Here is a 24,509-nt window from a genome sequence, read left to right as displayed (position 1 = left end):
ACCGATTCTACCATTTAGTATGAAGCTAGAGTCAAGAAAGTTTTGATTCAAACCTAACAAAGTAAGGAACTCACTGGAGGGTGAAGCAGAGGGGGGTAGAGTTGACTGAGGTGGACCCCAACCCTTCATGTTGTAGGCTGACACTTGGACATAGTACAGCCTCCCCTGGACACACACACACACACACACACACACAGTGTAAGTACTAACCCGAAGAAGAGAGTGAAAGCAGATTAAAGTTGAGCAAGTGATATCACATCCTACAGTAGGAGATCAGACAGAGCTATGGAGTGGTGGGGTTCAGTTACGTGCAATTAGTTCACCCCCTCATTCCACGACTGTGTCATTACTAAGTCATTTACACACTACTTTACTTCCTCCCTCCATCACACACTTCTCCTTTACTCACCCAACCAATTACTGTATACTCCTCTCTCTCTCTGTGCTCCTCTCTCTCTCTGTGCTCCTCTCTCTTTGTGCTCCTCTCTCTTTGTGCTCCTCTCTCTCTTTGCGCTCCTCTCTCTCTTTGCGCTCCTCTCTCTCTTTGCGCTCCTCTCTCTCTTTGTGCTACTCTCTCTCTGTGCTCCTCTCTCTCTTTGCGCTCCTCTCTCTCTCTCTGTGCTCCTCTCTCTCTTTGCATTCCTCTCTCTCTTTGTGCTCCTCTCTCTTTGCACTCCTCTCTCTCTTTGTGCTCCTCTCTCTCTCTGTGCTCCTCTCTCTCTTTGCGCTCCTCTCTCTCTTTGTGCTCCTCTCTCTCTGTGCTCCTCTCTCTTTGCGCTCCTCTCTCTCTTTGTGCTCCTCTCTCTCTTTGTGCTCCTCTCTTTCTTTGTGCTCCTCTGTCTCTTTGTGCTCCTCTCTCTCTGCGCTCCTCTCTCTCTTTGTGCCCCTCTCTCTTTGCGCTCCTCTCTCTCTTTGTGCTCCTCTCTCTTTGCGCTCCTCTCTCTCTTTGTGCTCCTCTCTCTCTCTGCGCTCCTCTCTCTTTGCGCTCCTCTCTCTCTTTGTGCTACTCTCTCTTTGTGCTCCTCTCTCTCTCTGCGCTCCTCTCTCTTTGCGCTCCTCTCTCTCTTTGTGCTACTCTCTCTCTGTGCTCCTCTCTCTCTTTGCATTCCTCTCTCTCTTTGTGCTCCTCTCTCTTTGCACTCCTCTCTCTCTTTGTGCTCCTCTCTCTCTCTGTGCTCCTCTCTCTCTTTGCGCTCCTCTCTCTCTTTGCGCTCCTCTCTCTCTTTGTGCTCCTCTCTCTCTGTGCTCCTCTCTCTTTGCGCTCCTCTCTCTCTTTGTGCTCCTCTCTCTTTGTGTTCCTCTCTTTCTTTGTGCTCCTCTGTCTCTTTGTGCTCCTCTCTCTCTGCGCTCCTCTCTCTCTTTGTGCCCCTCTCTCTTTGCGCTCCTCTCTCTCTTTGTGCCCCTCTCTCTTTGCGCTCCTCTCTCTCTTTGTGCCCCTCTCTCTTTGCGCTCCTCTCTCTCTTTGTGCTCCTCTCTCTCTCTGTGCTCCTCTCTCTCTCTGTGCTCCTCTCTCTCTCTGTGCTCCTCTCTCTCTCTGTGCTCCTCTCTCTCTTTGTGCTCCTCTCTCTTTGTGCTCCTCTCTCCCTTTGTGCACCTCTCTCTCTGCGCTCCTCTCTCTCTCTGCGCTCCTCTCTCTCTCTGCGCTCCTCTCTCTCTTTGAGCTCCTCTCCCTTTGTGCTCCTCTCTCTCTGCTCCTCTCTCTCTCTGAGCACCTCTCTCTCTGCCAGCCTCTCTCTTTGGGCTCCTTTCTCTCTCTGTGCTCCTTTCTCTCTCTCTCTCTGCGCTCCTCTCTCTCTTTGCGCTCCTCTCTCTTTCTGTGCTCCTGTCTCTCTCTGCGCTCCTCTCTCTTTGTGCTCCTCTCTCTCTCTGCGCTCCTCCCTCTCTGTGCTCCACTCTCTCTCTGCGCTCCTCTCTCTCTCTGCTCCTGTCTCTCTCTGCGCTCCTCTCTCTTTGTCCTCCTCTCTCTCTCTATGCTCCTCTCTCTTTGTGCTCCTCTCTCTCTCTGTGCTCCTCTCTCTCTCTGCGCTCCTCTCTCTCTCTGCTCCTCTCTCTCTTTGTGCTCCTCTCTCTGCGCTCCTCTCTCTCTCTGCTCCTCTCTCTCTGCGCTCCTCTCTCTTTGTGCTCCTCTCTGCGCTCCCCTCTCTCTGCACTCCTCTCTCTCTCTGCGCTCCTCTCTCTTTGTGCTCCTCTCTCTCTCTCTCTGCTCCTCTCTCTCTCTGCTTCTCTCTCGCTCTGCTCCTCTCTCTGCTCCTCTCTCTCTCTGTGCGCTCCTCTCTCTCTCTCTGCTCCTCTCTCTCTCTGCGCTCCTCTTTCTCTTTGCTCCTCGCTCTCTCTCTGCGCTCCTCTCGCTCTCTCTTTCTGTGCTCCTTCTCACTCCCACTTTTTATCTCTTCTCTCTCTCTTTGTTCCTTTTCTCAGTCTCTATCTTCCTCTCCCTCTCTCTTTGTTCCTTTTCTCAGTCTCTATCTTCCTCTCCCTCTCTCTTTGTTCCTTTTCTCAGTCTCTATCTTCCTCTCCCTCTCTCTTTGTGTTCCTTCATTATTTACCATGGTGAGGCCGTTGATGGTACACTTGAGTGTCTGTAGGTTTTCCAACACCATGTCTCCAGCCAGCATGGAAAAGTCCTTTAGACAGCTCCACTCCACTGTAATAACACACACACACACACACACACACACACACAGTCAACATTACAAATACTCACAGACATTAACAACACAGGCTGTGTGTGTGAGTGCGTGTGCGTGTGCGTGTGTGTGTGTCCTTATAATAAATCAATAGGTCACCTGGTGCTGTGTATTACACTATTAACCTTCTCATCTACTAATGCCTTGAGGCGTGTGGTGTCCCTCGCTTTCCCTATCTCTCTTTCTCTCTGTCTCTCTCGATTCAATTCAATTTCAATTTAAGGGCTTTATTGGCATGGGAAACATATGTTAACATTGCCAAAGCAAGTGAGGTAGATAATATACAAAAGTGAAATAAACAATAAAAATGAACAACAAACATTACACATACAGAAGTTCAAAAACAAAAAACAATAAACATTACAAATGTCATATTATATATATATATATATATATATATATATATATATATATATATATATATATATATATATACAGTGTTGTAACAATGTACAAATGGTTAAAGTACACAAGGGAAAATAAATAAGCATAAATATGGGTTGTATTTACAATGGTGTTTGTTCTTCACTGGTTTCCCTTTTCTTGTGGCAACAGGTCACAAATCTTGCTGCTGTGATGGCACACTGTGGTATTTCACCCAGTAGATATTGGAGTTGATCAAAATTGTGTTTGTTCTCTCTCTCTCTCTCTCTCTCTCTGCCTCTCTCTCTCTCCCTCTCTCTCTCTCCTCTCTCTCTCTGCCTCTCTCTCTCTCTCTCTCCCCCTCTCTCTCTCTCTCCCTCTCTGTACAGTCTCTCTCATTTTCACTCCTTTGCTTCTGCTTTGTCAGCAGTTGACACAGAACGTCTCAACGGCATGTGAAGACGTGTACACATGTAGGCAAAAGCCTTGCTGAGTAGACAGCAGCACCACTATAAACCATTACAAAGCCTGTTGTGACATGCTACATCTGCAGCAGAAGTCTATTAGTCCAAAATGACCAGCCCTTTCCAGGTCAATACACTGATCTCTCTCTCTGCTGGGCTCTTTAGGGAGGGAGGGAGGGAGGGAGGGAGGGAGGGAAGGGGGGAGGGAGGGAGGGAGGGAGAGAGAGAGAGAGGGAGAGAGGGAGAGAGGGAGAGAGGGAGGGAGGGAGGGAGGGAGGGAGGGAGGGAGGGAGGGAGGGAGGGAGGGAGGGAGGGAGGGAATACCACACATGGCATGGGGAATAGATTTACTGTCATCCCACAGGGCTAGAGGGGGGCAGGTTAGTGAGATGACAGACAGACGGGGTACAGAGGTTAGAAACAGATGAGACAGAGAGAGAGACCTTCAATTTAAATTGAATTTAATTGAGAGAGAGAGAGAGACCTTCAATTTAAATTGAATTTAATTGAGAGAGAGACCTTCAATTTAAATTGAATTTAATTGAGAGAGAGAGAGAGACCTTCCATTTAAATTGAATTTAATTGAGAGAACTTCAATTTAAATTGAATTGAGAGAGAGAGAGAAACAGACAAGAGAGAAGGAGAGAGACAGAGAGATAGATACATATAGAAGGCGAAAGTAACAAATTAAGGGAACAATAATTTATTTGTTCCTACCCATTTAGTTTCCTTTCTGCATTGCTGCTCTTTTAATCTCTGTGTGTGTGTGTGTGTGTGTGTGTGTGTGTGTACCTCTGTGCTTGGTGATCACAGCAGAGTTGAGGCAGCGGGGCTCCTGGAATGTGACCGTGAGAGAGGAGCTACTGGTTACACTGAGACGCACTGCAGACGGGGGCTCTGGCACACCTACAAATCACATCAAATACACTTTAGAAAGCCCTTTTAAGTTGTCACAAAGTGCTTTACAGATGCCCAGCCTAAAACCACAAAGCGCAAGCAATGCAAGATCAGAAACAGTAAATAGGAAAAACTCCCGAGAAAGGCAGGAACCTAGGACGAAATCTAGAGAGGAACCAGACATTGAGGGGCGGCCAGTCCTCTTCTGGCTGTACCTGGTTGAGAGGAACCAGGCTTCAAGGTGGGGGGCAGTCCTCTTCTGGCCGTACTGGTAAAGAGGAACCAGGCTTCAAAGGGGGGGGGGGGGGGGCAGTCCTCTTCTGGCTGTACCTGGTCGAGAGGAACCAGGGTTAGAGGGGGGTCCAGTCCTCTTCTGGCTGTACTGGTAAAGAGGAACCAGGAACCAGGATCAGGTGGGGAGGGCAGTACTCTTCTGGCTCTATCTGGTAGAGAGGAACCAGGATTTGAGGTGGGGCCAGTTCTCTTCTGGTTGTACCTGGTAGAGAAGAACAAGGATTTGAGGTGGGGCCAGTCCTCTTCTGTCTGTACCTGGTCGAGAGGAACCAGGATTTGAGGTGAGGCCAGTCCTCTTCTGGCTGTACCTGGTAGAGCGGAACCAGGATTTGAGGTGGGGCAAGTCCTCTTCTGGCTGTACCAGGTAGAGAGGAACCTGGATTTGAGGTGGGGCAAGTCCTCTTCTGGCTGTACCAGGTCGAGAGGAACCAGGATTTGAGGTGAAGCCAGTTCTCTTCTGGCTGTACCTGGTCGAGAGGAACCAGGATTTGAGGTGAGGCCAGTCCTCTTCTGGCTGTACCTGGTAGAGCGGAACCAGGATTTGAGGTGGGACCAGTCCTCTTCTGATGTACCTGGTCAAGAGGAACCAGGATTTGAGGTGGGACCAGTCCTCTTCTGATGTACCTGGTCAAGAGGAACCAGGATTTGAGGTGGGACCAGTCCTCCTCTGATGTACCTGGTCAAGAGGAACCAGGATTTGAGGTGAGACCAGTCCTCTTCTGGCTGTACCTGGTCGAGAGGAACCAGGATTTGAGATGGGGCCAGTCCTCTTCTGGCTGTACCTGGTCGAGAGGAACCAGGATTTGAGGTGGGGCCAGTCCTCTTGTGTCTGTACTGTTTATATAAGTACATGAAGTACATTAAGGCCAGATGGTTTGTTAACCTGCTGATACTGCTGGTGAAGTCTAGGAGTCCTAGAAATTAGCTACATGTCTGTAACCTGATTTAATGTGTCCATTTAAGTGAGCGGTCAGAGTAAACTGCCAGCCCAAACAGATGGTTGTGTGTTCAGTTTAGATGGGGCACAAACACAACAGACCTCCTCCTTACTGATAGAGAAGCAGATCATGTGTGTTTGTCAAATCAAAGTGTGTTTGTCACTTGCACAGGATACAGCAGGTGTAAACAGAACAGTGAAATGCTGACTTGCAAGTTCTTCCTCAACATTGCATTATTCAATATCAAAGGTAAAGAAATAGTGTGTGTCTTTGTGTGTCTTTGCGTAAGTGCATGTGTGTGTTTGTCTCTCCTCTCGTCATCCTCCCCTCCTCTCTTCCAGTCCTCCAGTCCTCCTCTCCTCCTGTCCTCCTCGCCTCCTCTCTTCCTGTCCTCCTTTCATCTCGTCCTCCCCTCCTCCCCTCCTCTCTTCCTGTCCTCCTCCCTCCTCTCTTCCTGTCCTCCTCCCCTCCTCTCTTCCTGTCCTCCCTTCATCTCTTCCTGTCCTCCCCTCATCTCTTCCTGTCCTCCTCCCCCCTCTCTTCCAGTCCTCCTCCCCTCCTCTCTTCCTGTCCTCCCTTCATCTCTTCCTGTCGTCCTCCCCTCCTCTCTTCCTGTCCTCCTCCCTCTTATCTTCCTGTCCTCCTCCCCTCCTCTCTTCCTGTCCTCCTCCCTTCTTCTCTTCCTGTCCTCCTCCCTCCTCTCTTCCTGTCCTCCTCCTGTCCTCCTCCCCTCCTCTCTTCCTGTCCTCCTCCCCTCCTCTCTTCCTGTCCTCCTCCCCTCCTCTCTGCCTGTCCTCCTCCCCTCCTCTCTGCCTGTCCTCCTCCCCTCCTCTCTGCCTGTCGTCCTCCCCTCCTCTCTGCCTGTCCTCCTCCCCTCCTCTCTGCCTGTCCTCCCCCCCTCCTCTCTTCCTGTCCTCCTCCCCTCTTCTCTTGCTGTCCTCCTCCCCTCTTCTCTTCCTGTCCTCCCTTCATCTCTTCCTGTCCTCCTCCCCTCCTCTCTTCCTGTCCTCCCTTCAACTCTGCCTGTCCTCCTCCCCTCCTCTCTTCCTGTTCTCCCCTCCTCTCTTCCTGTCCTCCTCCCTTCCTCTCTTCCTGTTCTCCCCTCTTCTCTTCCTGTCCTCCTCCCCTCCTCTCTTCCTGTCCTCCTCCCTTCTTCTCTTCCTGTCCTCCTCCCTCCTCTCTTCCTGTCCTCCTCCTGTCCTCCTCCCCTCCTCTCTTCCTGTCCTCCTCCCCTCCTCTCTTCCTGTCCTCCTCCCCTCCTCTCTGCCTGTCCTCCTCCCCTCCTCTCTGCCTGTCCTCCTCCCCTCCTCTCTGCCTGTCGTCCTCCCCTCCTCTCTGCCTGTCCTCCTCCCCTCCTCTCTGCCTGTCCTCCCCCCCTCCTCTCTTCCTGTCCTCCTCCCCTCTTCTCTTGCTGTCCTCCTCCCCTCTTCTCTTCCTGTCCTCCCTTCATCTCTTCCTGTCCTCCTCCCCTCCTCTCTTCCTGTCCTCCCTTCAACTCTGCCTGTCCTCCTCCCCTCCTCTCTTCCTGTTCTCCCCTCCTCTCTTCCTGTCCTCCTCCCTTCCTCTCTTCCTGTTCTCCCCTCTTCTCTTCCTGTCCTCCTCCCCTCCTCTCTTCCTGTTCTCCCCTCCTCTCTTCATGTCCTTCTCCCCTCCTCCTGTCCTCCTCCCCTCCTCTCTTCCTGTCCTCCTCCCCTCCTCCTGTCCTCCTCCCCTCCTCTCTTCCTGTCCTCCTCCCCTCCTCTCTGCCTGTCCTCCTCCCCTCCTCTCTTCCAGTCCTCCTCCCATCCTCTCTTCCTGTCCTCCCTTTATCTCTTCCTGTCCTCCTCCCCTCCTCTCTTCCTGCCCTCCTCCCCTCATCTCTTCCTGTCCTCCTCTCCCCCTCTCTTCCAGTCCTCCTCCCCTCCTCTCTCCCTGTCCTCCCTTCATCTCTTCCTGTCCTCCCCTCCTCTCTTCCTGTCCTCCCTTCATCTCTTCCTGTCCTCCCCTCCTCTTCTCTTCCTGTCCTCCTCCCCTCTTCTCTTCCTGTCCTCCTCCCCTCCTCTCTTCCTGTTCTCCCCTCCTCTCTTCCTGTCTTCCTCCCCTCCTCTCTTCCTGTTCTCCCCTCCTCTCTTCCTGTCCTCCTGTCCTCCTCCCCTCCTCTCTTCCTGTCCTCCTCCCCTCCTCTCTTCCTGTTCTCCCCTCATCTCTTCCTGTCCTCCTCCCCTCCTCTTCTCCTGTCCTCCCCTCTTCTCTTCCTGTCCTCCTCCTCTCTTCTTGTCCTCCTCCCCTCCTCTCCTCCTGTCCTCCTCCCCTCCTCTCTTCCTGTCCTTCCCTCCTCTCTTCCTGTTCTCCCCTCTTCTCCTCCTGTCCTCCTCCCCTCTTCTCTTCCTGTCCTCCTCCCCTCCTCTCTTCCTGTTCTCCCCTCTTCTCCTCCTGTCCTCCTCCCCTCCTCTCTTCCTGTTCTCCCCTCTTCTCCTCCTGTCCTCCTCCCCTCCTCTCTTCCTGTTCTCCCCTCTTCTCCTCCTGTCCTCCTCCCCTCCTCTCTTCCTGTTCTCCCCTCTTCTCCTCCTGTCCTGCTCCCCTCTTCTCCTCCTGTCCTCCTCCCCTCCTCTCCTCCTGTCCTCCTCCCCTCTTCTCTTCATGTCCTCCTCCCCCCCTCTCTTCCTGTTCTCCCCTCCTCTCTTCCTGTCCTCCTCCTCTCCTCCTCCCCTCTTCTCTTCCTGTCCTCCTCCCCTCCTCTCTTCCTGTTCTCCCCTCTTCTCTTCCTGTCCTCCTCCCCTCCTCTCTTCCTGTTCTCCCCTCTTCTCCTCCTGTCCTCCTCCCCTCTTCTCTTCCTGTCCTCCTCCCCTCCTCTCTTCCTGTTCTCCCCTCTTCTCGTCCTGTCCTCCTCCCCTCTTCTCCTCCTGTCCTCCTCCCCTCCTCTCTTCCTGTTCTCCCCTCCTCTCTTCCTGTCCTCCTCCCCTCCCATCCTCCTGTCCCCCTCCCCTCTTCTCCTCCTGTCCTCCTCTCCTCCCCTCCTCTCTTCCTGTTCTCCCCTCCTCTCTTCCTGTCCTCCCCTCTTCCCCTCCTGTCCTCCTCCCCTCTTCTCCTCCTGTCCTCCCCTCTTCTCCTCCTGTCCTCCTCTCCTCCCCTCCTCTCTTCCTGTTCTCCCCTCCTCTCTTCCTGTCCTCCCCTCTTCTCCTCCTGTCCTCCTCCCCTCCTCTCTTCCTGTTCTCCCCTCTTCTCCTCCTGTCCTCCTCCCCTCCTCTCTTCCTGTTCTCCCCTCTTCTCCTCCTGTCCTGCTCCCCTCTTCTCCTCCTGTCCTCCTCTCCTCCTGTCCTCCTCCCCTCTTCTCTTCATGTCCTCCTCCCCCCCTCTCTTCCTGTTCTCCCCTCCTCTCTTCCTGTCCTTCTCCTCTCCTCCTGTCCTCCTCCCCTCTTCTCTTCCTGTCCTCCTCCCCTCCTCTCTTCCTGTTCTCCCCTCTTCTCTTCCTGTCCTCCTCCCCTCCTCTCTTCCTGTTCTCCCCTCTTCTCCTCCTGTCCTCCTCCCCTCTTCTCTTCCTGTCCTCCTCCCCTCCTCTCTTCCTGTTCTCCCCTCTTCTCGTCCTGTCCTCCTCCCCTCTTCTCCTCCTGTCCTCCTCCCCTCCTCTCTTCCTGTTCTCCCCTCCTCTCTTCCTGTCCTCCTCCACTCCCATCCTCCTGTCCCCCTCCCCTCTTCTCCTCCTGTCCTCCTCTCCTCCCCTCCTCTCTTCCTGTTCTCCCCTCCTCTCTTCCTGTCCTCCCCTCCTCTCTTCCTGTCCTCCCCTCTTCCCCTCCTGTCCTCCTCCCCTCTTCTCCTCCTGTCCTCCCCTCTTCTCCTCCTGTCCTCCTCTCCTCCCCTCCTCTCTTCCTGTTCTCCCCTCCTCTCTTCCTGTCCTCCTCTCCTCCTCTCTTCCTGTCCTCCCCTCATCTCTTCCTGTCCTCCCCTCATCTCTTCCTGTCCTCCTCCCCTCCTCTGTTCCTGTCCTCCTCACCTCATCTCTTCCTGTCCTCCTCTCTTCCTGTCCTCCCCTCCAACAACAACACCAACAACAACACGTTTGCCACAGTTCTACAGTTCTAGTATGTTTTCTGGTATGTTTTCAGAAGCACTTCAGCAAACTCCTCCACCATGGCGTTTACTTAAGCCAGAGGTATTCAACTCTGACCCCACGAGATCCAGAGCCTCCTGGTTTTCTGTTCTACCTGATAATTATTTGCACCTACCTGGTGTCCCAGGTCTAAACCAGTCCCTGATTAGAAAGGAACAACGAAACACACACACACACACACACACACAGCCTCCCCCCTCCACAAACACACACGATCCCAGCATACTCACGTGCATGCTGGAAGCCAGTCGTCATGCGTTTGTAGAGCTTGCACCTCCACTCCCAGGCTCGGAGCTGCTTGTCCTTGTCACAGGCCTCCAGGCTAAGGCCGTCTCTTTGGGCCTGAGCAGCCAGCTCCCCTGCCCTCCTCTCTGCTTCGATGACCAGGCTGCTAAGGTGGGCCTCGCGACTCTCCACACTGACAACTACAACACAGACACAAAACAGACAAGTTCTAGACGTACCATTGTAGTTCTCCTGCCCTCCGCACAGCCTCACCACTCTAGAAGGACTAGAACACAGACAGACATGGGTTGCATCTGTCATGTCACACCACTGTCATGAATGTTCTCAGCCAGAGTGGCCGCCATATTGATGCCCAAAATCAATTTTAGCTAGCTAGCTCTCAATGGCGGAATATACGGCTCACCGCGACTCTGTAAGTATTCAGACACTTTACTCAGTACTTTCTTGAAGCACCATTGGCAGCGATTGAGTATTCTTGGGTATGACGCTACAAGCTTAGCAAACCTGTATTTGGGGAGTTTCTCCCCTTCTTCTCTGCAGATCCTCTCAAGCTCTGTCAGGCTGGATGGGGAGTGTTGCTGCACAGATATTTTCAGGTCTCTTAAGAGATGTTTGATCAGGTTCAAATCCAGGCTCTGGCTGGGCCACTCAAGGACATTCAGAGACTTGTCCCGAAGCCACTCCTGCCTCTTGGCTGTGTGCTTAGGCTCTTTGTCCTGTTGGAAGGTGAACCTTCACCCCAGTCTGAGGTCCTGAAGGCTCTGGAGCAGGATTTCATCAAGGATCTCTCTGTATTTTGTTCCATTCATCTTTCCCTCGATCCTGACTAGTCCCCCAGTCCCTGCAGTTGAAAATCATCCCCACATCATGATACTGCCACCACCATGCTTCACCGTAGGGATGGTGCCAGGTTTCCTCCAGACGTGACGCTTGGCATTCAGGCCAAAGAGTTCAATATTGGTTTTATCAGACCAGAGAATCTTATTTTTCATGGTCTGAGAGTCCTTCAGGTGCCTTTTGGCAAACTTCAAGCAGGCTGTCATGTCAATTTTCCTGAGGAGCTCTGTCAGAGTGACCATCGAGTTCTTGGTCACCTTCCTGACCAAGGTCTTTCTCCCCCAATTGTTCAGTTTGGCCGGGCGGCCAGCTCTAGGAAGAGTCTTGTTGGTTCCAAACTTCTTCCATTTAAGAATGATGGAGGCCACGGTGTTCTTGGGGACCTTCAATGCTGTAGAAATGTTTTGGTACCCTTCCCAGATTTGTGCCTCGACACAATCCTGTCTCGGAGCTCTACGGACAACCTCATGACGACCTCATGGCTTGGTTTTTGCTCTGACATAGACAGGTGTGTGCCTTTCCAAATCCTGTAAATTGAATTTACCACCGGTGGACTCCAATCAAGTTATGGAAACATCTCAAGGATGATCAATGGAAACAGGATTCATATTTTCCAAAAGTTCAAAAAAACTGTGTTAGAGTGAGTGTTGTGCCTTCTGTTATCAAGGGCCACTCAGAGAAGTACAGGCCACAGACCTTGCAGCTCGACTTGCTTGTTACAGCTGACTAGACACAAACAGACTGACATAGTGGGGGGATCTGAGAGGAGGACCCGTGGATCATGGGAAAAACACAGGTTACCATTGGATACAGAACACAGGTAACTATGGGATACAGAACACATGTTACTATGGGATACAGAACACAGGTTACCATGGGATACAGAACACAGGTTACTATGGGATACAGAACACAGGTTATATTGGGATACAGAACACATGTTACTATGGGATACAGAACACAGGTTACCATGGGATACAGAACACATGTTACTATGGGATACAGAACACGGGTAACTATGGGATACAGACCACGGGTTACTATGGGATACAGAACACAGGTTACTATGGGATACAGAACACATTACCATGGGAGATGGAAGACACATTACTATGGGATACAGAACACGTTACCATGGGAGATGGAAGACACATTACTTTGGGATACAAAACACAGGTTACTATGGGATACAGAACACAGGTTACTATGGGATACAGAACACAGGTTACTATGGGATACAGAACACAGGTTACTATGGGAGATTCAGTGAAACACAGATTATCATTAGAGTTGGAAAAGAGCTCAAGTTTCACTGAGAGAACACAAAGTTTCACACTGCTTTGAAAGGTCCAATGTGGATGCGAGGATAGACTAGTAGAATTCCCCTGCTTGGCGGGTGAGTGGAATACACAGACAGACGTGTATTTGGCCTCACGGATTTGTCATAGTAAAACCCTAGCCCTCGTGCCAGCACTCCCTGCAGTAGAACGTGTCTCTCTCTCTCTCTCTCTCTCTCTCTCTCTCTCGCTCTCTCTCGTCATTGACCATGACATAAACAAATAACCAAGTCTGTAGGAGAAGACCCTCTTTCACGGACCTCTCACCGTGCCCCTAGCCCCTGGGGTGGGAGGGTTGTAGAGAGGGTGGAGGGATGGTGAGTGACAAAGAGGGAGGACGACAGAGTAAGTAAATAGCCCAGTGATCCCTCCATCCTTCCATCTCGTTACCTGGGGGTCTGAGCTAAGTCTGAAGCTACGTTGTAAATGGTGCACTACTTCTTGAAGTGCACTAGTTTTGACCAGGAACAATAGGGACCAGGTAGGGAATAGGGTGCCGTTTGGGACACATCCAGAGTCTGGGCTGCAGTGGAAAAGAGTGGCAGCCGTATTAGCCTCGTCGAGGTGCAATTTCCTGCTTCTTCAGGAGTGACAGGCCTGACGCAGGCTGTGGTTAATTGATGGGGCTATAAATTAACATGCAGAGCTGTCCATCCAGCCACACACACACGCATGAACGCATACACACAAGCTCACACACAGGCCCATTGTCTGGCCTGTCTGCCGGCAGGTCAGTTCTACGGCGGGATGAGGAACGGTGGGACCTAAATAAAGTCCCCTGGCGGGACTCGTTAATTACCCTCCAACCCGCTCCATGGTTGGGCTACCACACCCATCAAGCCCTCAGTCTCACTGCAGAATTAGATGTTTTCCCACCTTTCTCCAAATGTCAAATTTTAAAGTTGCTCCAAATGTCAATGTTGCAAAAACAAGTGCCAATCATTGTGATTGAACACGCCATCCTCGTGGCCAGAGCTCGCAGATTACGCCCATCCACCACCCCCGTCCACAACATCTTAGCAAAATCCAAGCCTAAAGGTGCTCACCATTGCCCCTAGTGGCAAAATCCTGTATTAGGGCACAGATGTTTTAGGCGTATTAGGCACACAAAAACAACTCTACGGTTACATTAAGGCATTCATTCCGACTGGGTTAAGTTAAAGGTTCACGTTTGGGACATACAGAAAAAACTTTTGGGTAAACTTCTAATTCCGATTGGTTAAAGTAAGGATTATGGTTTGGGTCATTGTGGACGACTGGCGCAGTGGTCTAAGCAGCGTGCTCCCACTCCATAGACTGCTGGTGGCTTCAATCCCAGCTCCCGGCAACAGATTTTAGAATGTTCTTTTTTTGCCCCTAGTGGACGGTTTTGAAGCCGTATCCCAAATGTCCTTATGACCTGCAACAACGTCAAATTTCGACTTGAATCTTGAGTAATCTCTCTGACCCAGTCTGTCACCCCACTCACCCCACCCCCCACTCCACCCCTCCAGCCCAACCCTCTCCATACCTGGTCTGTCAGACCCCCACACCACCCCTCCAACCCAGCCAACCCTCTCCATACCTGGTCTGTCAGACCTCCACCCCACCCCTCCACCCCAGTCAACTCTCTCCATACCTGGTCTGTCAGACCCCCCACCCCACCCCTCTTCCCCAACCCAGCCAACCCTCTCCATACCTGGTCTGTCAGATCCCCCACCCCTCCAATCCAACCCAGTCAGCCCCAGGAGGATAAACAGAAACGCGCTTACCCCTCTGTTTGTTTACAGGGATCGGTTTGTACCACAGTAAGACGTGTGCGTGTGTGCTCTGTGTGAGCGTGTGTGCTCTGTGTGAGCGTGTGTGCTCTCTGTGAGCGTGTGTGCTCTGTGTGAGCGTGTGTGCTCTGTGTGTGCGTGTGTGCTCTGTGTGAGCGTGTGTTTATAAAAACACTTGACGTTCTCCGCTCTCAGCCCCGGAGGACAATAAATCACTTAGGTATAATTGGCAGGGCGTTACATGCATCGTTGGAAAAGTTAAACCATTAAATGTCAAACTTTGTCAGGGCTTTTCAGTGGGGAGGCCCTGGTGGCCCCCCCTCTGGCCTGGGATAGGGTTAGGGGATGTGTGGGGGCCCCTCCTCTGGCCTGGGATAGGGTTAGGGGATGTGTGGGGGCCCCTCCTCTGGCCTGGGATAGGGATAGGGAATGTGTGGTGGCCCCTCCTCTGGCCTGGGATAGGGTTAGGGGATGTGTGGTGGCCCCTCCTCTGGCCTGGGATAGGGTTAGGGGATGTGTGGGAGCCCCTCCTCTGGCCTGGGATAGGGTTAGGGGATGTGTTAGGGCCCCTCCTCTGGCCTGGGATAGGGATAGGGGATGCGTGGAGGCCCCTCCTTTGGCCTGGGATAGGGTTAGGGGATGTGTGGGGGCCCCTCCTCTGGCCTGGGATAGGGTTAGGGGATGTGTGGGGGCCCCTCCTCTGGCCTGGGATAGGGATAGGGGATGTGTGGAGGCCCCTCCTTTGGCCTGGGATAGGGTTAGGGGATGTGTGGGGGCCCCTCCTCTGGCCTGGGATAGGGATAGGGGATGTGTGGAGGCCCCTCTAGACTTGGTTAGTTAAACTCTGAAGTGGCCACTGTTTCACCCCAGTTAGACGTGTCACTAACATGGAGCAGACGCGCACACACACACACACACACACACACACACACACACACACACACACACACACACACACACACACACACACACACACACACACACACACAGAAGGCTTGTGAGGTGCTTTCCTGTCCAGGGATGTTGGACAAGCTAAGAACCATCTGTCTAGGAGAGATGGAGTATTACACTAAAGTAGTATTACACTACAGTAGTAGAAGACTAAAGTAGTAGTAGACTAAAGTAGTAGTAGACTAAAGTAGTAGTAGACTAAAGTAGTAGTAGACTAAAGTAGTAGTAGACTAAAGTAGTATTGAATAGGAAACAGAGCTGGGAAGATAAACATTGCCTTCCTCTGACTGAAGTATTATTGAATAGGAAATAGAGCTGGGAAGATAAACATTGCCTTCTTCTGACTGAAGTATTATTGAATAGGAAATAGAGCTGGGAAGATAAACATTGCCTTCCTCTGACTGAAGTATTATTGAATAGGAAATAGAGCTGGGAAGATAAACATTGCCTTCCTCTGACTGAAGTTGTTACGGTGCGTGAATGAGGACCCAAAAGCGAATTAACGTAAACAGAACTTCTTTAATAACAAAACATAGGTAGGCTCAGATGGACCGGCAGATTCCGACAGGACAGGACAAGGTTGCAGCAAACATGACGATAGTCTGGTTCAGGCATGAAAAACACAAACAAGAATCCGACAAGGACAGGAACAAAAACAGAGAGAGATATAGGGGACTAATCAGAGGGAAAAAGGGAACAGGTGGGAAACGGGGTGACGAGGTGGTTAGGAGGAGACAAGGCACAGCTGGGGGAAAGAGGGGGAGAAAAGGTAACCTAACAACGACCAGCAGAGGGAGACAGGGTGAAGGGAAAGGACCGAGACAAGACACAACATGACAGTACATGACAGTACCCCCCCACTCACCGAGCGCCTCCTGGCGCACTCGAGGAGGAAACCTGGCGGCAACGGAGGAAATCCTCGATCAGCGCACGGTCCAGCACGTCCCGAGAGGGAACCCAACTCCTCTCCTCAGGACCGTACCCCTCCCAATCTACGAGGTACTGATGACCACGGCCCCGAGGACGCATGTCCAAAATCCTACGGACCCTGTAGATGGGTGCGCCCTCGACAAGGATGGGGGGGGGGGGAAGACGAGCGGGGGCGCGAAGAACGGGCTTGACACAGGAGACATGGAAGACCGGGTGGACGCGACGAAGATATCGCGGAAGAAGAAGTCGCACTGCGACAGGATTAATGATCCGAGAAATACGGAACGGACCAATGAACCGCGGGGTCAACTTGCGAGAAGCGGTCTTAAGGGGAAGGTTCTGAGTGGAGAGCCAAACTCTCTGACCGCGACAATATCTAGGACTCTTAGTTCTACGCTTATTAGCAGCTCTCACAGTCTGCGCCCTATAACGGCAAAGTGCAGAACTGACCCTCTTCCAGGTGCGCTCGCAACGTTGGACAAAAGCCTGAGCGGAGGGGACGCTGGACTCGGCGAACTGAGATGAGAACAGCGGAGGCTGGTACCCGAGGCTACTCTGAAAAGGAGATAGCCCGGTCGCAGACGAAGGAAGCGAGTTGTGGGCGTATTCTGCCCAGGGGAGCTGTTCTGACCAAGACGCAGGGTTGCGAAAAGAAAGACTGCGTAAGATGCGACCAATAGTCTGATTGGCCCGTTCTGCTTGACCGTTAGACTGGGGGTGAAAGCCGGAAGAGAGACTGACGGAAGCCCCAATCAAACGGCAAAACTCCCTCCAAAATTGAGACGTGAATTGCGGACCTCTGTCCGAAACGACGTCTGACGGAAGGCCATGAATTCTGAAAACATTCTCGATGATGATTTGTGCCGTCTCTTTAGCAGAAGGAAGCTTAGCAAGGGGAATAAAATGAGCCGCCTTAGAGAACCTGTCGACAACCGTAAGAATAACAGTCTTCCCCGCTGACGAAGGCAGTCCGGTGACAAAATCTAAGGCGATGTGAGACCACGGTCGAGAGGGAATGGGAAGCGGCCTGAGACGGCCGGCAGGAGGGGAGTTACCGGACTTAGTCTGCGCGCAGACCGAACAAGCAGCCACGAAGCGACGCGTGTCATGCTCCCGGGTGGGCCACCAAAAACGCTGGCGAATGGAAGCAAGCGTACCCCGAACGCCAGGATGGCCGGCTAACTTGGCAGAGTGAGCCCACTGAAGAACGGCCAGACGAGTAGGAACGGGAACGAAAAGAAGGTTCCTAGGACAAGCGCGCGGCGACGGAGTTTGAGTGAGTGCTTGCTTTACCTGCCTCTCAATTCCCCAGACAGTCAACCCGACAACACGCCCCTCAGGGAGAATCCCCTCGGGGTCAGTGGAGGCTACTGAAGAACTGAAGAGACGAGATAAAGCATCAGGCTTGGTGTTCTTAGAGCCCGGACGATAAGAAATCACGAACTCGAAACGAGCGAAAAACAGCGCCCAGCGCGCCTGACGCGCATTAAGTCGTTTGGCAGAACGGATGTACTCAAGGTTCCTATGGTCAGTCCAAACAACAAAAGGAACGGTCGCCCCCTCCAACCACTGTCGCCATTCGCCTAGGGCTAAGCGGATTGGGAGCAGTTCGCGGTTTCCCACATCATAGTTACGTTCCGACGGCGACAGGCGATGAGAAAAATACGCGCAAGGGTGGACCTTGTCGTCAGAGAGGGAGCGCTGAGAAAGAATGGCTCCCACGCCCACCTCTGACGCGTCAACCTCGACAACGAACTGTCTAGTGACGTCAGGTGTAACAAGGATAGGTGCGGATGTAAAACGATTCTTGAGGAGATCAAAAGCTCCCTGGGCGGAAACGGACCACTTAAAGCACGTCTTGACAGAAGTAAGGGCTGTGAGAGGAGCTGCCACCTGACCGAAATTACGGATGAAACGACGATAGAAGTTCGCGAAGCCGAGAAAGCGCTGCAGCTCGACGCGTGACTTAGGGACGGGCCAATCAATGACAGCATGAACCTTAGCGGGATCCATCTTAATGCCTTCAGCGGAAATAACAGAACCGAGAAATGTGACGGAGGAGGCATGAAAAGAGCACTTCTCAGCCTTCACAAAAAGACAATTCTCTAAAAGGCGCTGGAGGACACGTCGAACGTGCTGAACATGAATCTGGAGTGACGGTGAAAAAATCAGGATATCGTCAAGGTAAACGAAAACAAAGATGTTCAGCATGTCTCTCAGGACATCATTGACTAATGCCTGAAAGACAGCTGGAGCGTTAGCGAGGCCGAAAGGAAGAACCCGGTATTCAAAGTGCCCTAACGGAGTGTTAAACGCCGTCTTCCACTCGTCCCCCTCCTTGATGCGCACGAGATGGTAAGCGTTACGAAGGTCCAACTTAGTGAAAAACCTGGCTCCCTGCAGGATCTCGAAGGCTGAAGACATAAGAGGAAGCGGATAACGATTCTTCACTGTTATGTCATTCAGCCCTCGATAATCTATGCAGGGGCGCAGGGACCCGTCCTTCTTCTTAACAAAAAAAAACCCCGCTCCGGCGGGAGAGGAGGAGGGGACTATGGTACCGGCGGCAAGAGCTACAGACAAATAATCTTCGAGAGCCTTACGTTCGGGAGCCGACAGAGAGTATAGTCTACCCCGGGGGGGAGTGGTTCCCGGAAGGAGATCAATACTACAATCATACGACCGGTGTGGGGGAAGAGAGGTGGCCCTGGACCGACTGAACACCGTGCGCAGATCGTGATATTCCTCCGGCACCCCTGTCAAATCACCAGGCTCCTCCTGTGAAGAAGAGACAGAGGAAACAGGAGGGATAGCAGACATTAAACATTTCACATGACAAGAGACGTTCCAGGAGAGGATAGAATTACTAGACCAATTAATGGAAGGATTATGACAAACTAGCCAGGGATGGCCCAAAACAACAGGTGTAAAAGGTGAACGAAAAATTAAAAAAGAAATGGTTTCGCTATGATTACCAGAAACAGTGAGGGTTAAAGGTAGCGTCTCACGCTGAATCCTGGGGAGAGGACTACCATCCAGGGCGAACAAGGCCGTGGACTCCCTTAACTGTCTGAGAGGAATGTCATGTTCCCGAGCCCAGGTCTCGTCCATAAAACAGCCCTCCGCCCCAGAGTCTATTAAGGCACTGCAGGAAGCTGACGAACCGGTCCAGCGTAGATGGACCGACAAGGTAGTGCAGGATCTTGAAGGAGAGACAGGAGTAGTAGCGCTCACCAGTAGCCCTCCGCTTACTGATGAGCTCTGGCTTTTACTGGACATGAAGTGACAAAATGACCAGCAGAACCGCAATAGAGACAGAGGCGGTTGGTGATTCTCCGTTCCCTCTCCTTAGTCGAGATGCGGATACCTCCCAGCTGCATAGGCTCAGCACCCGAGCCGGCAGAGGAAGATGGTAGTGATGCGGAGAGGGGGGCAACGGAGAACGTGAGCTCCTTTCCACGAGCTCGGTGACGAAGATCAACCCGTCGCTCAATGCGAATAGCGAGTTCAATCAAGGAATCCACGCTGGAAGGAACCTCCCGGGAGAGAATCTCATCCTTTACCTCTGCGCGGAGACCCTCCAGAAAACGAGCGAGCAAAGCCGGCTCGTTCCAGCCACTGGAGGCAGCAAGAGTGCGAAACTCAATAGAGTAGTCTGTTATGGATCGATTACCTTGACATAGGGAAGACAGGGCCCTGGAAGCCTCCTCCCCAAAAACAGATCGATCAAAAACCCGTATCATCTCCTCCTTAAAGTCCTGATACTGGTTAGTACACTCAGCCCTTGCCTCCCAGATTGCCGTGCCCCACTCACGAGCCCGTCCAGTAAGGAGAGATATGACGTAGGCGACACGAGCAGTGCTCCTGGAGTAAGTGTTGGGCTGGAGAGAAAACACAATATCACACTGGGTGAGGAACGAGCGGCATTCAGTGGGCTCCCCAGAGTAACACGGCGGGTTATTGATTCTGGGCTCCGGAGATTCGAAAGCCCTGGAAGTGGCCGGTGGATCGAGGCGGAGATGGTGAACCTGTTCTGTGAGGTTGGAGACTTGGGTGGCCAGGGTCTCAACGGCATGTCGAGCAGCAGACAATTCCTGCTCGTGTCTGCCTAGCATCGCTCCCTGGATCTCGACGGCTGAGTGGAGAGGATCCGAAGTCGCTGGGTCCATTCTTGGTCGGATTCTTCTGTTACGGTGCGTGAATGAGGACCCAAAAGCGAATTAACGTAAACAGAACTTCTTTAATAACAAAACATAGGTAGGCTCAGATGGACCGGCAGATTCCGACAGGACAGGACAAGGTTGCAGCAAACATGACGATAGTCTGGTTCAGGCATGAAAAACACAAACAAGAATCCGACAAGGACAGGAACAAAAACAGAGAGAGATATAGGGGACTAATCAGAGGGAAAAAGGGAACAGGTGGGAAACGGGGTGACGAGGTGGTTAGGAGGAGACAAGGCACAGCTGGGGGAAAGAGGGGGAGAAAAGGTAACCTAACAACGACCAGCAGAGGGAGACAGGGTGAAGGGAAAGGACAGAGACAAGACACAACATGACAGTACATGACAGAAGTATTATTGAATAGGAAATAGAGCTGGGAAGATAAACATTGCCTTCCTCTGACTGTAGTATTATTGAATAGGAAATAGAGCTGGGAAGATAAACATTGCCTTCTTCTGACTGAAGTATTATTGAATAGGAAATAGAGCTGGGAAGATAAACATTGCCTTCATCTGACTGAAGTAGTATTGAATAGGAAACAGAGCTGGGAAGATAAACATTGCCTTCTTCTGACTAAAGTAGTATTGAATAGGAAATAGAGCTGGGAAGATAAACATTGCCTTCCTCTGACTGAAGTATTATTGAATAGGAAATAGAGCTGGGAAGATAAACATTGCCTTCCTCTGACTGAAGTATTATTGAATAGGAAATAGAGCTGGGAAGATAAACATTGCCTTCCTCTGACTGTAGTATTTTTCTTCGGTATACTTTTACTACGGAACGTTCCTGTAGATTGTTCTGTAAACCATTATTTGGTCAACGGTAAAAGCCGATGTAGTATATTATTCCTACTATGAAAGTATCTGCTTGTCGTTGTTTTTCGCTGTCGACTGCTGACTCTCACTCCCTCTCCCTACTCTGAGATGCATTCTGGGAAGCACAAACACGACCGACCGTTGATCAAAATGCCATTGAGGGAAAAATACAGTTTTCCGAGCAACTACTGTTGTTGTAGTTATAGAGAGGAGAGTCACAGTTTTCTATGAGTATTTCATGTATTTCTCCCTGCTTAATATTGAGTTCATGGCACCACTATACAACCGGAGTATCATGTAGTTAGAACGATTTTGACGCCGAGCAGGGTGCACCATTTGCAATGAACAGGCCTACTGTACATCAAGTAGGCTAGGCCTACTGTACATCAAGTAGACTAGGCCTACTGTACATCAGGTAGACTAGGCCTACTGTACATCAGGTAGACTAGGCCTACTGTACATCAGGTAGACTAGGCCTACTGTACATCAAGTAGACTGGGCCTACTGTACATCAAGTAGACTAGGCCTACTGTACATCAGGTAGACTAGGCCTACTGTACATCAGGTAGACTAGGCCTACTGTACATCAGGTAGACTAGGCCTACTGTACATCAAGTAGACTAGGCCTACTGTACATCAAGTAGACTGGGCCTACTGTACATCAAGTAGACTAGTCCTACTGTACATCAGGTAGACTAGGCCTACTGTACATCAAGTAGACTAGGCCTACTGTACATCAAGTAGGCTAGGCCTACTGTACATCAGGTAGACTAGGCCTACTGTACATCAAGTAGACTAGTCCTACTGTACATCAAGTAGACTAGGCCTACTGTACATCAAGTAGACTAGGCCTACTGTACATCAAGTAGACTAGGCCTACTGTACATCAAGTAGACCAGGCCTACTGTACATCAAGTAGACTAGGCCTACTGTACATCAAGTAGACTAGGCCTACTGTACATCAAGTAGACTAGGCCTACTGTACATCCAGTAGACTAGGCCTACTGTACATCCTGTAGGCTAGGCCTACTGTACATCAAGTAGACTGGGCCTACTGTACATCCAGTAGACTAGGCCTACTGTACATCAAGTAGACTAGGCCTACTGTACATCAAGTAGACTAGGCCTACTGTACATCAAGTAGACTGGGCCTACTGTACATCAAGTAGACTAGGCCTACTGTACATCAAGTAGACAAGGACTACTGTACATCAAGTAGACTAGGCCTACTGTACATCAAGTAGACTAGGCTTACTGTACATCCAGTAGACTAGGCCTACTGTACATCAAGTAGACTAGGCCTACTGTACATCAAGTAGACTAGGCCTACTGTACATCAATTAGACTAGGCCTACTGTACATCAAGTAGACAAGGACTACTGTACATCAAGTAGACTAGGCCTACTGTACATCAAGTAGACTAGGCAAAATCAAAATCAAATCAAATCAAATTTTATTTGTCACGTACACATGGTTAGCAGATGTTAATGCGAGTGTAGCGAAATGCTTGTGCTTCTAGTTCCGACAATGCAGTAATAACAAGTAATCTAACTAACAATTCCAAAACTACTGTCTTGTACACAGTGTAAGGGGATAAAGAATATGTACATAAGGATATATGAATGAGTGATGGTACAGAGCAGCATAGGCAAGATAGGCCTACTGTACATCAAGTAGACTAGGCCTACTGTACATCAAGTAGACTAGGCCTACTGTACATCAAGTAGACTAGGGTTAACGCTGGAAAGTTTGTGTAGGACCATAGCCATAGATGACTCAAATAGCATACATGGCTATCTAGCAACAATATCATATTTACAGTTAGCAGTGTTGTGTTCCAACTTCCTCAGGTGGTAAATAATATAACGTATAGGTCACTATGCACAACGATGTTGGACTATTCTCAAAAAAGGAAATCTGATCATTCTGGGTCCTATATTGACAGGTTGCACATCAAAATATTGATTGGGCATTCCCTGTACATGTTAGATAAAACAGCTGACTCCCATCTCAGTTGTCTTGGAAACAACACGTTTAGAGCTCTGCTGCTAATGTAAAGTTTACTGTCCATAAAAAAAAAGATTGGTGCATTTGTTGTTATCGAGCAAAATAGTTACATTTATCTCATTATGACTTTTTGTCCATATTGCCCGGATCTAGCACCTCCCCCCCAAAAAAATATTTTCTCATAATTTATCGTTGATATATCGCTTTCGCAAAAACATATTTAAAAAATAATCTATATCAGCCAGGCCTACTAGAAAACCATGTATAAAAAGGCATAAAGTAGTCTGGCTGACACCAAACTCTAAGTCCTCCTGACTTCAAAGTGTGAACAGGCTGTTTGATGTTAGCACAGTGTATTGATAAGGAAGTGGGCTGTGCTTTAATTGGCCGGTTCTGTACAGCCATACACAGCCCCCCGAGCGCCGCCCCCTTCCATTTTAAAAGACGTCTCAACGCCCCAGAGGAAAACAAAACGTTAGAAAGAACCAATAAAAATCATCTCTCCATTTCTGGGGTGAATATTATAGCAACAAACATAGTCCAGACTAGTGGGTCTTTCCCTCGCTGTGTACCAGCTCGCTGTGTACCAGCTGGGTCGCGCCAGCCAGGCTCTTCAGAGAAGAAAAGGCTTGAAACAAGGGTCCTGTATTTTTAAGTCACGGTTTCAATGCTGGGTTGCATTACTTAGTGTGTACTCACATTGCACCCTCCATAGTGTTTACTTAGTGTACCCTACTTAGTGTGTACTCACATTGCACCCTCCATAGTGTTTACTTAGTGTACCCTATTTAGTGTGTACACAGTGAGCCCTACGTAATGTATACGGGGCGGCGAGTAACCTAGTGGTTAGAGTGTAGTGACGGCAGGGTAGCCTAGTGGTTAGAGTGTAGTGACGGCAGGGTAACCTAGTGGTTAGAGTGTGGTGACGGCAGGGTAGCCTAGTGGTTAGAGTGTAGTGACGGCAGGGTAGCCTAGTGGTTAGAGTGTATTGACGGCAGGGTAGCCTAGTGGTTAGAGTGTAGTGACGGCAGGGTAGCCTAGTGGTTGGACTAGTAACCGAAAGGTTGCAAGATCGAATGCCCCGAGCTGACAAGGGTACAAATCTGTCGTTCTGCCCCTGAACAAGGCAGTTAACCCACTGTTCCTAGGCCGTCATTGTAAATAAGAATTTGTTCTTAACTGACTTGCCTAGTTAAATGAAGGTGAATAAATACTCACAGTGAGGGCTCTCCTTGCCGCCGGCCTTCAGCAGTAGTTTGGCTATGGGTGTGTTGTTGGTCATGACGGCCACGTCTAGCGGTGTTAACCCTTGGCTGTTGGGCGTGTTGAGGTCCAGCTCCTCAGCTGTGTATTGGTAGAGAAGGATCTGGACGGCATCTACATCCTGCTGCTCCACCGCCTCAAACAGACACTCACTACCCTGCATGTTCTGGAGGGACACACACACACACACACACACACACGCACACGCACGCACACACACACACACACAGGGGTCAGGAGACAATCCTCATTGTTGTCGTCATCAACAGCACTCACCCACAGCTCCAGAAGGCTCTGAGCTATACTGATAGACACTTGAAGCTTTAACCAAACCAAGGGCAGACACAGCAACAAAGTGTAGTGATTGATGGACCGTAGAGAGGAGAGGTGGTCCTCTGTAGCTCAGTTGGTAG

At 50.8% G+C, this 24,509-nt stretch overlaps 1 protein-coding gene across 1 annotated transcript in view; it reads right to left on the bottom strand.

Moving 5' to 3' along the window:
* LOC110499541 (ankyrin repeat and fibronectin type-III domain-containing protein 1-like) overlaps positions 1-24,509 on the bottom strand; it is a 113,685-nt gene that overhangs the window by 75,455 nt on the left and 13,721 nt on the right. The window contains exons 3-7 of the mRNA XM_036956296.1: positions 24,052-24,262; positions 9,961-10,155; positions 4,307-4,420; positions 2,547-2,644; positions 75-165 (exon numbers count right to left, since the gene is read on the bottom strand). Coding sequence (XP_036812191.1) covers positions 75-165; positions 2,547-2,644; positions 4,307-4,420; positions 9,961-10,155; positions 24,052-24,262 — 709 coding nt within the window. The remainder of the gene's footprint in view (positions 1-74; positions 166-2,546; positions 2,645-4,306; positions 4,421-9,960; positions 10,156-24,051; positions 24,263-24,509) is intronic.

This window comes from Oncorhynchus mykiss, chromosome 20 (genome assembly GCF_013265735.2).
Source record: "Oncorhynchus mykiss isolate Arlee chromosome 20, USDA_OmykA_1.1, whole genome shotgun sequence".
Classification (NCBI taxonomy): Eukaryota; Metazoa; Chordata; class Actinopteri; order Salmoniformes; family Salmonidae; genus Oncorhynchus; species Oncorhynchus mykiss.
Note: the sequence above shows the minus strand (reverse complement) of the source record. Positions and strands in the feature narration are given on the sequence as shown.